Source organism: Labrus bergylta, chromosome 12, assembly GCF_963930695.1.
Source record: "Labrus bergylta chromosome 12, fLabBer1.1, whole genome shotgun sequence".
Classification (NCBI taxonomy): domain Eukaryota; kingdom Metazoa; phylum Chordata; class Actinopteri; order Labriformes; family Labridae; genus Labrus; species Labrus bergylta.
In genome coordinates, this window is record NC_089206.1 from 14,743,265 (window position 1) to 14,759,007 (window position 15,743).

Consider the following 15,743-nt stretch of genomic DNA (forward strand, 5'->3'; position numbering starts at 1 on the left):
GCAAACTTACACATCTCTGTTTGAGTCAAGTGTTAAACCAGAAATGAAGCATACTGAAGTCAGAAATGGACACTCAAAAGAAGACGCACAAAAATTCAAGTTTGTTTTTACCTGTTTATTCACTATCACACTAAGTGCTCCCATTTCAAGATACATCTCATTGCCTTGTTCTTATACTGCAATGTCATTTGGAGTTAAAGTAGAAAGAAGACATTAATGATCTAGAAGGTGTGTGTGCGCCAAAACCACTGTTCACCCCCCAAAATATAATAGAAATTAACAAAACACATGAAATGCAAAGAGAATAAAGAGAAGTGATGTCATGTGCAAGAGCCCCTCCAAAAGCCACTGAGTGCTGGATGAAGTGGGTGTAAAGGCGCCTCAAACTGGCAACAGTTCCTAATCTGCCAGCATGAGATACTTTTTTTTTCCCAGTCTGAAGATGTTGACTCAGTCTTGGCTGTATCTTTGAGTGCCTCTATGCCTTTAAATCTGGGGTCTCAGGTAGAGTTAAGGGCAGTGATATGGCCTGGGGGAGCACAATGGATTCTCAATGAATGCGACACATTTCAGGGATTCTTCTTGACTGAACATTTTTTTTTTAATGAGATGCATCTTCGAAAAAAAAAAAAACAGTGATGTGGGATCAGGTCTAGGAGACAGGGGACAGAGGAAGGAAGGGAACAAGTAGAGTGGAGGGGAGAGAAAATGTCCCTCCTTTGGTGCTGAAGGCTAGTAAGAGTGTGAGGATGTTTCAGAGAGAATGCCAAGAGAACACTAAGGCTTAGAATTAAACTCAGCTGAGAGGTTCTGCTACTGAGAAACATCAGGAGGTCCAGTATACATGCTCCCTTCCTCCAGCGACACCCCTGATCCCACAGCGATGCACCAGCTGGATCCGTAACACACATACAGGTTTTCTTAAATCAGCTTACGGGGTCTATATACACTCAGGCACAGGTTTACACAAACCACAGGCCTTTAAAAAAACTGATTGATCCAGTAGAGTTGACCTGGATCAACTCACCCACCCCAACTCTTCCTCAGAATACCCCTCCCCCCCCCCCCCCCCCCCACCCGGTGGGTGGGTTCAACATGGGGCTCAGCGGATGGTGTATCTGACATAGGGCACTTCCACGTCTTCATCTGACAGGTCATTACAGCAGAGCTCAAACACCAACGCTTTCACGTGCTTCCCCAGCTTCTTTTTGGACACCTTAGTCACAATCTCTGTCATCCTGCAGAAAAAAAAAAAACAGATAACAGTTACATCATCGCATGCTACTCATGTTCAAAGAGGTGATTGAATGCATGTAAATTCATACTTACGGCAGGTCCAGTCTCTCTTTGAGTTTGGCAGCAGGCATGAAAAATGAATAGAGCATGGACACTCCCTGAGAAAGCATGGTGATTTCCAACTTATGCTCATTCTGGCAAAGGACAGAAGAGGGAAAATGGTTAATTTTACAGCAAACTCTAGTGGCAACCTTGCAAAGAGAAAGTGGAAGAGAACATACTTTAAAGTAGTCCAGGAACTGTCGGAGTGTCATTTCATCCCCATTGGACTGCAACCCTGTGACCTCAAAGCGATCCCACAATGACCAATCAATCTCATAGTACTGCAGAAACAGAGAGCAAGGAATGAGAAGAGCATAACAAAAAGCACACACTCATTACCTTTCTTTGCAACAACACAAAAAGGAACTAAGACACTTATTTTTCTCCTCAGCCCACACTGACACAATCAGCGTGAGAAAGTCAGTTGAACTCATGTACACCCAGGCAGATAAACACCATCTGGCTGGTGTATCAGTATTAGCATGGCTGGATCATCATCGGAGTGGAAAACATCTTAAAATTATATTTGGGTAGCCTTTAAAGAGGCATTAGACCATACAGTGTAAAATTGTATCATTTTTTTTAAATAAACTTGTAATTTGGTCATTAAGCTGATCAAAAACAGCAGTGACACGTGTGCAGGCACCAACCTTATGTCTGGGAGCAGCGATAGGCTCGGAGAAGGCGAAGAAAGGCAGGGCCAAGTTCATGAAGCCATTCTTGAATGACTCCAGCTTCTTGTGTCCTTGAACAATTTTGATGAGCTCCAGGCAGACAAGGCCAACCACAGCTGCAGTGGTAGTGGCAATGGCAGGAATGATCTTGCCAGCTATGAGTTTGCTCTTATATGGAATAAGAGAAAAAAAAAAGAGTTAAAGTTGCAACAAGACAGTAAACGATGAAATAGAATATTCTGTTTTTTATCATTTCATTTAACAGCCAATAGTCTGTCTAAAACATTTGCCCATACCTTGTGTCTGTCTGTGGGGGGAATGTCGTAGTTCTCTGCCCTCAGGTTGGATGCTGCTACGATAAAGTCCATGTGGAAGTTGGTGTCATCATCCTTTCAACACAAGGTTAACAGGACTTCAATTATTACAGCTTCAGGATGCATTGAAGACTAACAGTATAATTAAGCTTTAAAATAAAACTTCTGATACAGTGGGAAAGAGTATGTACCTTCTCAAAGTCAATGGCATTGAGTTTGAACTGGGAAGATTCAGAGGAAGGCAGCTGGACCTTCAGCTCTTCCAGTCTTGAGTCATCTATATAGATAAACAAATCAGTTATGCGCGTGCGTAGCATAATGAGGATCAGCCAAAAATCTCAAAATCTTTCAATTTTGACTAGATCTATGACAAATGCTTTCTTATGAACATGCATATACCGTTATCTTACCAACAGAGGAATTGCTGTTCTGCAGGTCCTGGTCAGACACATGGATTTTGACTCCTGAACGAGGGGTAAATTGTGGCACCTTGACCTCCTGTAGGATCTTGACTAGAGCTCCACGATCAGTGCTGCCCTGTACACCATACGTCTGGGCATACAGGTTCGCTGCTGCCATGACGTAATCCATGTGCAGCTCCTACAAAAGAGCACTCTTGGTCATTATCTTTGGAACAGTTCAGAGCAGACTGGTCATATGTATGCATGAGAAATAGAATGCACCCAAATTTACATTGCTAGTGCTGAATTCTAGGGGGTGAGGACACCTCTTTGGGCCAGACCAGAAGGGGGCACCAGAGCTGGTAAGCTGAAAGACAAAAAATGAAAGGCCACTTGTTAGGACCACAGTAATGCAAAAACGCTAGGGTTAAGAGTGTTCTGCTTTCGAGCAGATACTACAGATATGTCAAAGATGAGTAAAATAACAGATGAGGAGAGATGTAAACATCTTGCAAGAAGAACAAAAGACCAAATTTCTCCTTTACCTACATCATTCGCTGAATAGAAACAGTTGCACAAGAGTCATGCCTGCAATGTCCTCATAATAACACCCAGTAATTTAATTGTTATAAACCAGCAATTGCAAGACCTAGGCTTTATTCTAAACACGCCTTAATCCTCAGGTGACAATGCCCAGGAGTCAATTACATGCTGCTGGGTGGAATAACTGCAAGATGCTGTTTATGCAAATAAAACTGGATACACTGAAACTGATATATGAAGTGATTAAATCACACAGTGGTTAGAAAGATCAGACAGCAAGCAACCGTAACATTCCTCAGTATTTACCTGCTCTGGGGGGAAGTTGTGCAGAAGCTGGCTGATGTTGTTGCTGTACTGGACCTGCCAGTGGTTGCGGGCCCAGGCCACACAGTCAGCCCAGCTGTGGGGGCAGTCTGTGACAAGACACTTGTAAACAGCCTCCAGCACCTCCACAGGCTGGGCTCCAGGAAGCTTCAGAGTACGCTCCATGAACTTTGGATCTCTGCAGGGACAGTGATCAATAAAACCCCATTAGCTGATTATAAACATCAGAGGAGCTGTCACTTTTTGTTCATCCACTGTTCTGCCAGCAGTTTGAGACACATTAAGATTGGAATTTAAATGTAAAAATATTTAGTAACTTCTTAATAATAAAACCTTAATAAAAAGGGTCCATGCTGCGCTATTCACAGATTGGTACAGATATTACACCTGCATGTCCAAGTACTCAAGAGATCAACAAAGCGTTCCACAATCACTAAAAACAGTATCATGAGCTGCAGCTATCTGACAAAATAATCCATTGTCTATATTAATATTATTATATTATTGTTAGGACTGGAAAATAACTTCTCTTTGCATCAATCTCATAGAAGTGCAAACACAGAGAGCAAGGATTGAGAAACACATCAACAGCACACAGTTATTGCTGTTCTTTGCAAAAGAAAAGCCTCAACACATTTTTCTCCTCAGCACACACTGATACCATCAGCGTGAGAAGGTGAGTTGAACTCACTTACACCTAGGCAGATAAACACCATCTACCCAGTGTATCGGTATTAGCATGGCTGGATCATCATTGGAGAGCAGAGCATCAAGGGCTTCATTTTGGTAGCAGTTTAGAAAGGCATTAGATGATAACAAGTGGTTAAACAGAAAAATGTTTTCTATAAACCTCCAAATGATTAAAGTAAGCAGCTCAAATCAGTTCGCAGTACCTGTTCAGGTGTTAACCTTGTGTCTGAGAGTAGCAAAAATGACTTTTCTTTGCATTAACAAACCTCATATCTGGGTTAGTTACAGCGTTGTTGATGACTTAGTAATTGATGTGAAGGCAACTTACGAAAGGTACTGCAAGGCATTCTCTGGGGGTTGTTTGAATAGTCCCTCAAACTCATCACGTGCCCACTGAAAATAAAGACAATATTGATTAATAAAACATTCAATTAGCTTAATCAGGACAGAAAATGTATATAACTATTTCAGCAATTTTGTTTTGCGGTGCTTGGGAAAAACTTAACCTTAAGACTACATTTTTAAAAGTCATTTCATTTTCTCACTAACGCTGACATAACGTTTCCTTTGATTAAATACTTTTTGTAGAAATCTTTATCTTCTTGCACAAAAACAAAAAACACAAATGGGACAACCGACTTGATGCCTGCTATCTATATATATATATATATATTTTTTTTTTTTAATATGCCAGATATCTACTAGAACTTTATTAGTGCCCACCCCTCTGCCTGTATTGTTCTAAAATGCAGCAGTGTATACGTGTGACCTCTACTGACCTGCAGTGTGTGTTCAATGGCATTCGGGAAGTTCTTGAGGGTGCAGATGGGGATTGACTTCTCAGGCGGGTCTTGGCTGGAGCTGTATGACTCTGTGAGGAAGGGGATCACAACCTGGACATTGCCTTTGGTGCCAAGAGTACCAGACTCCAGTAAAGGTTTACGGTAGTACACACACCTCCGATCCATGTACATACCTGAATATTGGATAGATAAAAAATTCTTAGATCTTCACACTTAAATCTTGACATCAACCTCTTTTTTTAAGAGGGAGTGTTTTAGAAACATATTAAGAAAATTTAAATTTCTGCGTCTCTTACGTGCGTCAACATTATCCAGTGCATTCGCCACTCCGTCAAGGCTTTCAAAGAAGTCGTCATCGTAGACCCTCTCTGTGTCAGGACCCACTCTGTTCTGGTGGCCGGTGATCCTGATGGAAGGGTTCATCTGTTTCACTGCAGCAGCAGCTGTGTCACTCTTCATTTTCTGTTACAATGTTATCAGAAAAATAATAATCAAATACCGATGAAAAGACGTACTTTTAAAACCTATATTTAAATGTGGAAAGTTGGCTGCATCCTACGAAATGCTGACACACGTGCCATCATTAGGGCCTTATAAAATCCATTCACATTTTTTCCATATCTCCACTACAATTTAATGAATGAAAATTCTCACTCATTCATTGAGTATTGCAAGCTGTGCTGGGATACAAAGCCACGCAGACCAAGCTGGCAGTGCCACTTTTTAACATCTTTTCTCCCTCATTAGGACATAAAACATGCATTATAAGAAATGATATCTCAGGAAATGAACCCTGTGGAGCGCTCATTTACTTGAAAGACTTCTCAATTAAAGACAACAAGTGACCAGTGAAGGTGGAAATCATAACTTTCACTGTAGACCGAAAGCTCAACAACCATACTGTAGTTAGTAGGAGTGCAAACTCCACAAAGCGAAAATAAATGGTACTAAAAGAGCTATACAGCTGTACAGAAACTGTGGACTTGCTGAACACAATGAAAATCATAACACAGGAAGACATTTCAAACATTTTTTCTCAACCCCTCTAAAACAGACCACGTTATATATACAGTACCGGTTTAATTTATATTCCCAAGTTTACAGAACCAACTCTAGCACTAGAAAAGGACCAAAGAAAACGTAATATTCACATCATCAGAAAAACTGGGAAAGTAGTTGACTGATCTGTCTAGTCCATAATATAAGTTTCTATTCCTTATCAGAATATTTAATTCAACAATTTTAGAAAACAGGAATTATATCCACCACTAAATACGTCAGATATGGAAAACTTCTACCACAAATTATTCTAAAACATAATATCACTCTTGAATCAACTGAGGCAAACTATTTTATGAAACATTTATAGTGTTCAAATATCAATATACCAATGAGCTGGTGTGACCCCGGGCATGATGCATCATCCATCTGACACAGAGCAATAACATTATCTATCTGCAGTGGTGAGATCGAGTGCACTCCAGAGTAGTTGCAGTGATTACAAAATCTATACAGAGCGCTTCTTGGCAGTACCATGTTTAGTAAATAAACTGCCAAATTGTGTGCCACTTTATAATCTCTAAACAGACGAAGTTGAGCAAACCAGATACTGACCGTAACATCTGAGGGTCTGAAGAGGAACTGTCTGTTGAGGTTGGACTTCTCTATGGTGTCCATGTCTGTCACAATAACCTCTCCCTCACCGCCTGCCAGTCCAATCATGGCAAAGTTTTTCAACAGCTCACAGCCAATGGCACCAGCTCCCACCTGGAATTAAATAAAAACTTCTCAGTTAGCATGAAACACCTAACAAATTGCATCAATTAGTTTTGTTGAATAGATTAGCATTATTCTTCTCTGACAGAGCGGCACAAGACAGGTGATATTAGCCACAAATGGACTTTCAGCCCAAAATTTATTTGTTTGCACTGAAGACTCAGACATTCTAACATTAACATTTTTTTTTTTTTTTTTTTTTAAAAGATTCAATTCCATAAAGAATTTCCAAAAATCTGTTGCAGGGCAGGATGCAAAAATAATGGAGTTTGACCTCCTGATTATAGTTTGAGAAATAATCCAGATTAGTTTGCATTAATTGCACAACATTACTAATGTAGAAAAATCACATGAACAGTCTTTAGAAAATGAAATGTTTCATTTATTTCTGTTTTTTAAAACAGAAATAAAGTAGTCATATAATTCAGCAAAAAAAAAAAAAAAAAAAAAAAAAAAAAAAAAAGGTAAATAGGACATTTCTCTCCCGTTGAATTGGAAGCATTGTTTTTAAATATTTAATTAGCTTTTTCACTTAAACCTTTGCTGCCTACAGTGTGTTTATATATAAGAAAAGATATCCTTTCTTTCTCCATTGGCAAGTGACACCAAAGAAGGTATTGGGAAAATGGCCATTGGCCCACTCACCAGGAAGTAGCGCTGTTTGCCAAGCATTTCCTGCAGCTTGGTGCCAAACACAGCAATCTGCCCATCGTATCGGCTGTTCCTCTGGGAAAACAGATAGAGGCAGTGGAAAAGGTTTAACACATACTTTGTCATCATTAAGTGTATCAGTCATCAGTACCAGTGAGTGAATAGTGCTGCAATCTTACAGGGGCGCACTCTTCCTCTGTTAACATGACATCTTCCTCCTCAGCCAGGCACTCCAGGGCATCAAAGTAGAGCCACTGCATTATCGGCATGAATTTTCCTGTGCATGCCTATGAGAACAAAGAGCATTCAAAGATGTTAGGAAGCCTTACAGACAGACAAATGTGTTTGGTTTGACAGGTTACAACAGTACATGTCCAGACATGTCTAATCAAAGACTGATAATCCATCACCATGTCACAGTGTTCCAAAAGAAGACTTAAAACATCATTACAGGAGATACCGTCATAGTGACCTACCTTCATAACTTCCTGTGCAGCCAGACCCCCAATGAAGGCATTGACAGGGGCCAGATCACCAGCAGAAACATAGGACAACTTTTTGATAAGACCGTCATCCAGCTGCTCCACTTTGGCTGAACCGGTCTGGGCTGAGTTCACCTCTTTGGCCAATGCCAAAAGCTCATCACCATCAGCCTGGAATACACACAGCTCAGCATGTTACAACAGGTAACAAAATGATGAGTTTGCCCAGTAGTGCATCTTTCGCATAATTGTTCTCATGCTGTGCTACAATTTAGTAATAGGAAATACTACAGTCATTATAATTGTAATCAATGATAAAGGCTGAATTACATTATTTAGTTTGGATGAGGAAACATTCTTTTTATTGCTTACACATTTAAAAGTGGTTAACCTAAGAAGTTAAATAGACGATTATTTAATACACTGACGGCCATAATAAAAAAAGAACTTCATCTTTAACCATAAGCAGTAATTAATAGTGAATCTGTTCATTTTCAACCATAAGGCTATTAAACACCATTCTGAGTGTTATACCTGGCCCCAAGGTATAGGAAGGTGGTTGTGTTTCTTCTGGAAAGCATGGATAGCCTGGAAGCCCACATGAAGCTGCCCTGGACGATCGAACTTGGCAAAGTCTGTCATAATGAACTCTGGTTCAGCCATGGAAGAAGAGATGGATTTCTGCACAAAATGAGTACAAGACATTTAATATAGACTCAACATACTCTTTGGCAAAAGCAACACCAGATAATACGGTTGCATCCGTATCGTCATCAGCTTAACCGTTTGCATATTGTGTGTGGGAAAATGGTGTCAACTTACAAAAGCAATCTTCTTGGGCACCTTGACCTGGGAGACAATTCCTCCTCTTACATAGTCTGTGAAGCCAGCTGTGTCACAGATGCTAAAGGTGTAGGGACCTGGACAAAGAAGGGGTTCATTTTTAATAGTCATAACCCAGACTAGGAAAAGCTTGTCTAATTCAAGAATAAAAAGCAGGCTTACCCAGAACTTTAATTTCCACTGGCTGGCAACCATTTAGCTCTGTCATACCCTGAACCTCTGTGAAGGTGACACAGTCTCCACTCTCAAAGCCATGACGAACTTCATCTAGACACGTCACAACCCCTGGATTGTCCTGCAGAGAACAAGAGTGACAAACTTGTTATTTTAATATAAAGGCTGTCTTGATGCTTTTTCTTACCCATGGGGGAAAAAAATTCTAGGAAGACTAACCTTTGTGATCATGGAAATCATGGCACTCAATGGCTGCTCTCCATTCGTGTCATACACAACCATCTCCTCACCGAAGTCACAGAAAAGTTGGCTACACAACAAGACAAGAACATTTATATAAGGCATTTGTTTAAAGCTATACCGGTACATGATTTTTGCACTGCATGCAATCCAATATATTTACAGGCGAGATCATAACCTTACCCAAACAAACCACGTGTGTCTGCGATGATCAGCTTGATTCCCTTGCTGTGGCAGAGCTCTCCCACCTGCTGCTGCTCTTCCAAATCTGAATTAGTCAGCACTACCACCTAGGTCACAAGAGAGACACATTTTCAATTGTGTTTCCCGATTGCTGAATGGCAAGCATATCAGCCTCTATCCATTTATACCTGGAACTTGGTCAGGTAGTCGTCATTGAGTGCTCCAGTGTAGGCGGTCACAGGAACGTAGTTGTTGAGTTCAGCCAAACGAAGCTGACTCACCTCTGCTCTGTTCTTTCCCAGGTCTTCCTCCCTGAGGTAAAACTATACAAATACACAAGATTTCTTAGCTTATTTGATACTAAGTAACTGGTGCGATGTACAGCCAAAAACACTACATTAAAAAAACACAATCAGCAAAAAACAGAAAACAGTGTCATCTCGCTTTAGTGAGCTTTTCAGGTTATTTTTGTTCTGCATCCACACTGAAATTCCAAGACATAAAAAGTTGATCCCCTCTTCTAGTAGGCAATGTAGACATCAGTTACTGCAATTGATCTCGACAGTTTAAACATATTTCTTGTAGCCTCTGACACAGAGCTGGGAGATTCATTGAATTTCAATTACGATTTTGGGTCCCCATGACAACAAAAACAAGATCACCGTGATACAGGATTACTGTGCTGCACTAGTTTTGTCCATAGATTTTGCGATGTGTGGTAAATGGAGGGCAGCCTCACTCCCTTTACAACACTATGTGTGCTCTGCCCCCGCCACTAAACCAGCACTCTCTCAGAGGGGACCCATGGCATGTTCTGCAGTTAACATGGAAAGCCAGAGAGCTAGTATTACCCGTCAAATACGGATGTTTTAGTTGTGTCGGGTGAATTTGCTCAACCTGTCAGACACGGTGGCAGTTAAATAAAAATATTATGACAGTGATTTGTGACAGCAAACAACGCAAGTAGAATCCAGGGTCTCCTGCTTGTTCCGCTTTGACTATATGTGCAAAACCAGCTGGTCCTTCTCGCTCATTGACCACAGGGCTCCCCTCCTCCTCATCTTAGTGTTTACAAAGATAGGCTATATGCCGGCTTGGCTCTGTGTCGCTTAACAGCAGCACAGCACAGATAAGCATCTCCATTACAGCACGTCTACCTGCTGAAGGTGTGTTTACAAAAGGTGTCTTACTGTCTTAAGTCCAAGATGATTAAAAGAAGCGGGCTGTGGGGTGGACTCAAGGTCAAAGGAGCAGCAGTAAATACTGCACTCTCTAGAAACTGACATTTTTTTTAATCTTAACGGAGAAGAAGGTCACAAAAGAGAGAGAGTGGTGTATTCTAAATTTAGCCAACTGTGGACACTACCAGGCTTTTCAAAGGCCCCTTCTTATAGGAGGGTAGTCATGAATGCCATGCCCAATAAGTGACAGAAATATGCATGAGGTATTCAACTCAGCTTGAATGACAAAGGACATTGGGGCAAATGCAGGCGGTGTAAATAGATACGAGGGCACAAGATTAAACTCAGACTGGTTGATCACAGTCCCAGCTTTCATGCAGCTCTGATCATCCTATACTTCATGTAAAAATATGGATCTCTATTGAACCTCCTGATTTAAAACATGGAAAGGCCATTGTGCTTTAAATAGACATCAGAAAACCGGGTCTCAGGCTGATAACAAAACAATCTCTCCACTGTAATGATGTCCTAAAACAGACTTTAGCTCTACTATGATTATGACCCAGGGAGAGGCCACCCACTGATAAATCTGGGTCAGCCCATGGATAGCATGGGTGGGGGGTGGCTGCAGTGTTTTTTTTATTGGATGGCAATAACATAATACAAGTGAATCATAACAGACAAAGGAATAAGGCTAAAACACCAAGGAATACGGGGTGAAGCTCCATTAAAAAAAGTACTGTGAACACATGCACCAATCCCTTTATGACTTAATACTTAGGAAAATAAATGTCAATTTTCTGTAACAAAGCGGAAATGTTTTTGCTTCCACACACCTGAGAGGAGAGGTCTCTCCATTCTGCAACTCCTTGGTCGTGAACAGTTACACCTCTAACTCCTCCCAGGACAACATTCTTGGCGATCTCCACTCCAAGACCTCTCATACCAGAGATGAGTACATTGGAGTTTTGCATACGCTTCATAGCGTCATGGCCCAACACATAACTACAGAAGGAAAAAAGCAATAACAAAATTAGAACAAACAGGCATCCTTTGTTGACCTGCCAAAAATATGACACTGAAATTTGAGTTTTCCTTCAACATGTCTATATTTACTAACTTACAGTTGTCTGGAGTACAGGCCTTCGTCGATCTCAGCATCATTGCCATTCTTAGCCATGCCCTAGAGAGTTACAAAAATGGTTACAATCAGTTTTTAGTATCAACTTTTACCAAAAAGGTGTGTGTGTGTTTGTGCAGGTGTTTGCGTACGTTGGCAGGTGTGTGGGACAGATCAGTTCTGACAGAGTTAGAGGAGGAGCAGTGGGATCCCGTCTTCGTCTCTGTTCCTGACAAGCGACGCTTCTTGGACAGCGGCGAGCTGGACATCTGTGCATCAACACATAAAAGACTCATTTTAGACACAACCAACTGATCTATGTCAGAACATAACATTTACCTAATTGTGGCGTTATATATTTATTCATTGAAAACAGAAAGTACAAAAAGGGAACTGAAATTGGAGAGATTCAAACAAGCAGATAGGTGTCTACAAGCTTATATTACATCAACGTTTTGAAAAGTCAATGGTTTCAACATCAGACTCAAAGCTTTGAATGTATACTTCTATGCTATGGCTCCATCGTGAGTATCCAAGGTAAGTGCTACCCAATCCCCTCATGTTGAGGAGAGGATTTCTAGTCCAGGGAGCAGCTGGGCTGGCCGCATGCCAAACACAAATCTGCTGGAAAACGAACTGAGTCTAGGAAGAGACATGAATAGCAGCATTATCTGTTCTTTACATGCTCAGAGACAGCACTGGCCTGTTTATGTTCTGCCATTGTTCATTATACCGGTATTTAAGGACGGCCAACAACGTTTTCAACAAAAAGAGCTGAATCATTAAAACTTCACTGCGGTAAAGTGACACCTCACGGCGGCTCGCAGGTGTGGACACATTGTATAATGCCACTATAATGGATCTAGCCTCATTGCAGAGATACAAAGGCGCGTTGGTAAGACGAAAGAATACAAAAAACCCCAAGCACATTTTGTAATACGGAATAATCCGGCCAAACCCAGTTACTCGGGAAGTGAAATAGGCCGCAGTTTCGAACACATTCCCACCGCACAGCAAGACACGAGCATAGCTTCCGCATCCAATGCAGCTAAATTTCCTCCGCAATCTAAAATACATTTAAACGCCTGTAGCCCTTCATAGGACTCTATAATTGGCCTAAAGTCTAAAACGGTACTGCCTCCTGAGATAACAAAAATAAATAAATAAAATTACATTGCACTGTGACATGAACGGTGGCGTTTTCGTCGAAAACGAAAATGAAGGAAATCATGCAATGATACAGCAAAGCAGCGAGCCGCCCGGTTGGGACTGTTACTGATGTTCATTTTGCGAAAAAAAACAAAAAACAAAAAAAAAACAACCTTAAGACCAAGCTGCTAAACCAATTGAACTGAGCTTTCAACGTTGAGGAAAAGGTGGATCAATTATCGGTTAAAGACACACAAAGAGGAAACAGATTGCGAAGGTAGCGTGGTGCCACTAATCAGTTAAAGTGATTTGGCAAGTGGACACACAGACGGATCATTAATAACTTAAAAAAGGCAAAAGAAAAACAGCAGTCAAGTCAAGTCTATCCATTAGCGGCTCGGCCTAGGCCTGTCTTTACACCCAGTGCGGAACACAACTTTACAAGCTAGCAGCTCTAGCTATAATACAACCTTGCTTACAAATCATAGCAACCCGTTTTACTTTGACAGCTCCTCTTAATTTCACAGCTCACATTTTCCAAACGCCGAACAACATCCAACTTTGTCGCTTCATTTTAAGCATTTTTTTTTTCCTCCCTGGGAATGAAAGACTAGCCTTGGGACTCGTGCTTCATCGATATCCCCTTTTCTCTTACCAATAATCCTTCTCGGTCCCTTCCCCGATGCGAACCCGCTCCTCTCCCGCAGTGTGTATGTCGATATTAACGATGGTAATAACTTTCCGACGATTGGTGATACTAAAAGAAAAGCGTTGCGGGGATTAGGAGGGTCTACACTATATTGTCGAGTCACTATGTCGTTGTGCTGAGAGTCTCCTTCTGTGTAATTGCGTTGCTGGCTTTGCGACTGCAGACGGGAACAAAACCAAAATGGCAGATGAGAAGGGGGGGGGAAGGGGGCGGAGGATCTGTGACGCATGGGCTAAAATATTCAACATGAAAGGTTGGCTGCGAGCATGCTGTTCAGACAGGCGCCCAGCTCATTGGCTGCTACAAAAGCCAAAGCGCGTTTATCCCGCCCCCCCCCCCCTTCTTACCAGAAAGATGCATGCCATGTATATTACTGTACAGTGAACTGCAGAGCCTCCGGTAGTCAATGAAAGATGCATGTTGAGATTCAAGTTCTCACACATAAACACAAAAGACCATGAAAGGGATTTAAAAAAAATACTGACTACTGAGTGATCTCATGGTTAAGACACATCTATTCTCTGCAAATACTGTCTCAATTCGCCCCCCTAGGTAACTTCATCATTCATTTTGTACTGTGCCCCTGTTTTTATTTGTATTTATCTTATCTATTCTGTTTAAATGTGTATTTTTGAGCTTTCTTGTCTGTGTTATCCTATCCACCCACGCAGAAGGAAATTCATCAACAACAGTGTCTTTGTTTAGTGAAAGGTTAACGAGTTTTGTTTCGTTGTGAAACCAAGACTGCACACACACACATCTTACACAGGGGGATGCTATAATTATTTTAGGAAATAGTTTATCCTAGAATAGCCGAATGTCATATATCTTATCTGCAGCTCTATTTAGTGTTTTTTTTTTTTTTTTTTTAAGATTATATTCTTTCTACCACTCTGTCGATACAAAGCAATGTTATGATCATGCTGCTGCTGCTGCAGTGATAATTTGGACAGGTAAACATCTTGCTGGGATACAGTGATGCTGCGAGTCTGGGCCCTTTAGTCACATTAAAGGTTAAGGGGGTGAGCGTTCCTTGAAGAGGAGTAGTATTGGGGGAGGGGGTGCCTTGGCAAATGACAAAGGCCCAGGAAAAAGAGTGGGCCGCATATTCTCGGGTACACATGTCGGAAGGGGGGGGACCCCCCCCCCCCCGATTCTCATCTTCCAAGCTGGCGAAATGTTACATTTTCCACAATTTTACTCTGAGCCAAAACACTATACGCCATTATTCCTGTCACGTTTAACAGGCTGCCTAAAGTTGGCGATTGAAGGAGACACGAGACCAATATCGCGTTACTGTGGCAACATCGACTGTCGTGCTACCGTACCGTTAACCTAAATTCACCAATCTGTGTTTCCAGCATGTTCCAGCTAAAAAAAAAAATGCGTGATGTAAGCAAGTGTCTGACTCTTGAAAAAAGTCCTCCTAAAGCTCTCTCTCTCTCTACGTTATTAATGAAAACACACATTTTACTCAGCTTTCCGGTGCATACTCAACGTTAACACTTAACAGATAGGTGACAGTGGGTTTGATAGCAAAGGGACAGCTGAAGCGAGTAGATACCAAGACAACTAACATTGCACGACTTTCAATAACGCAGACCGAACGACTGCGTAGTTGTTAGCCTGAGTGCAGCTAGCTCTCAGGCTATCTAGCCACCCTACGACTTTCCCCCCCCACCCCCTACTTGTTAGCTAACTAGCTAACGTTAGCCAACTAGCTGGGGCTAACATGACCAAGAAGGGAAAGCTTTTCACAAGCGTGCAGAACTTACCACATCCGATATTACTCGGCCTGTTCTGTAGTGTTAAAATCGGCTTGTATTTAAGCGAGAAAAAAAAACAACCTAGCAATCAAACGTGACAATTCCTACACTGCCGGGTGATAGGCAGCTTGAAAAAGTGTGTCAGGGTGGCGGGCTCTGTGTGAGTTTTTTCTCCGCTGGAAGGCTGCCTGCCCGGTTGTTCCCGAACCGTTTTCCCCCCTCACTCTATTTCAGTTGAAAGCAAAGCAAAGCAGCAACATGTGCACGTTACAGACACGTCCATCACTCAGCTCCAGAGGGATCTCAGGAAACTCAATGTGACTTGTTTATGCCAAGCGTGTGTTATTGTTCATTTTTTTCATGTGCAAGCGTCAACACTTAC

General features: G+C 41.6%; 1 protein-coding gene and 2 non-coding genes across 4 annotated transcripts; all 3 read right to left on the reverse strand.

The window, feature by feature from the left end:
* Positions 1 to 100: 100 nt before the first annotated feature.
* On the reverse strand, positions 101 to 15,585 carry uba1 (ubiquitin-like modifier activating enzyme 1). 2 transcript variants are annotated; one of them, XM_020635053.3, is made up of 26 exons: positions 15,371 to 15,585; positions 11,890 to 12,006; positions 11,742 to 11,800; positions 11,454 to 11,622; positions 9,625 to 9,759; positions 9,437 to 9,543; positions 9,233 to 9,323; positions 9,002 to 9,134; positions 8,819 to 8,916; positions 8,531 to 8,677; positions 7,991 to 8,167; positions 7,694 to 7,801; positions 7,509 to 7,589; positions 6,702 to 6,854; positions 5,384 to 5,549; positions 5,064 to 5,260; positions 4,613 to 4,677; positions 3,577 to 3,772; positions 3,020 to 3,094; positions 2,737 to 2,926; positions 2,518 to 2,603; positions 2,309 to 2,401; positions 1,989 to 2,180; positions 1,518 to 1,619; positions 1,330 to 1,430; positions 101 to 1,238 (listed from the first exon to the last, which is right to left on the reverse strand). In XM_020635053.3, exons 2-26 carry the CDS (start codon positions 12,004 to 12,006, stop codon positions 1,103 to 1,105), a joined length of 3,174 nt encoding a protein of 1,057 aa, XP_020490709.1. In that variant the 5' UTR covers positions 15,371 to 15,585; the 3' UTR covers positions 101 to 1,102. The 2 variants fall into 2 exon arrangements, with proteins under 2 accessions (XP_020490709.1, XP_020490708.1); XM_020635052.3 differs by lacking the exon at positions 15,371 to 15,585 and adding an exon at positions 13,542 to 13,771.
* Positions 1,721 to 1,841, reverse strand: LOC114920361 (small nucleolar RNA U6-53/MBII-28). Its single transcript, XR_003808686.1, has one exon. It is a non-coding gene; the product is annotated as a small nucleolar RNA U6-53/MBII-28 (small nucleolar RNA).
* On the reverse strand, positions 4,234 to 4,354 carry LOC114920362 (small nucleolar RNA U6-53/MBII-28). Its single transcript, XR_003808687.1, has one exon. It is a non-coding gene; the product is annotated as a small nucleolar RNA U6-53/MBII-28 (small nucleolar RNA).
* Positions 15,586 to 15,743: the final 158 nt, after the last annotated feature.

Coding starts and splice junctions, on each gene's coding strand:
- uba1 (XM_020635053.3), bottom strand. CDS start 12,006: ATGTCCAGCTCGCCGCTGTCCAAGAAGCGTCGCTTGTCAGGAACAGAG. Junction 6,855..7,508: donor GCAAACAGCGCTACTTCCTG/GTGAGTGGGCCA, acceptor ATTTAATTCCAG/GTGGGAGCTGGTGCCATTGG. Junction 2,604..2,736: donor GAACAGCAATTCCTCTGTTG/GTAAGATAACGG, acceptor TTATCTATATAG/ATGACTCAAGACTGGAAGAG.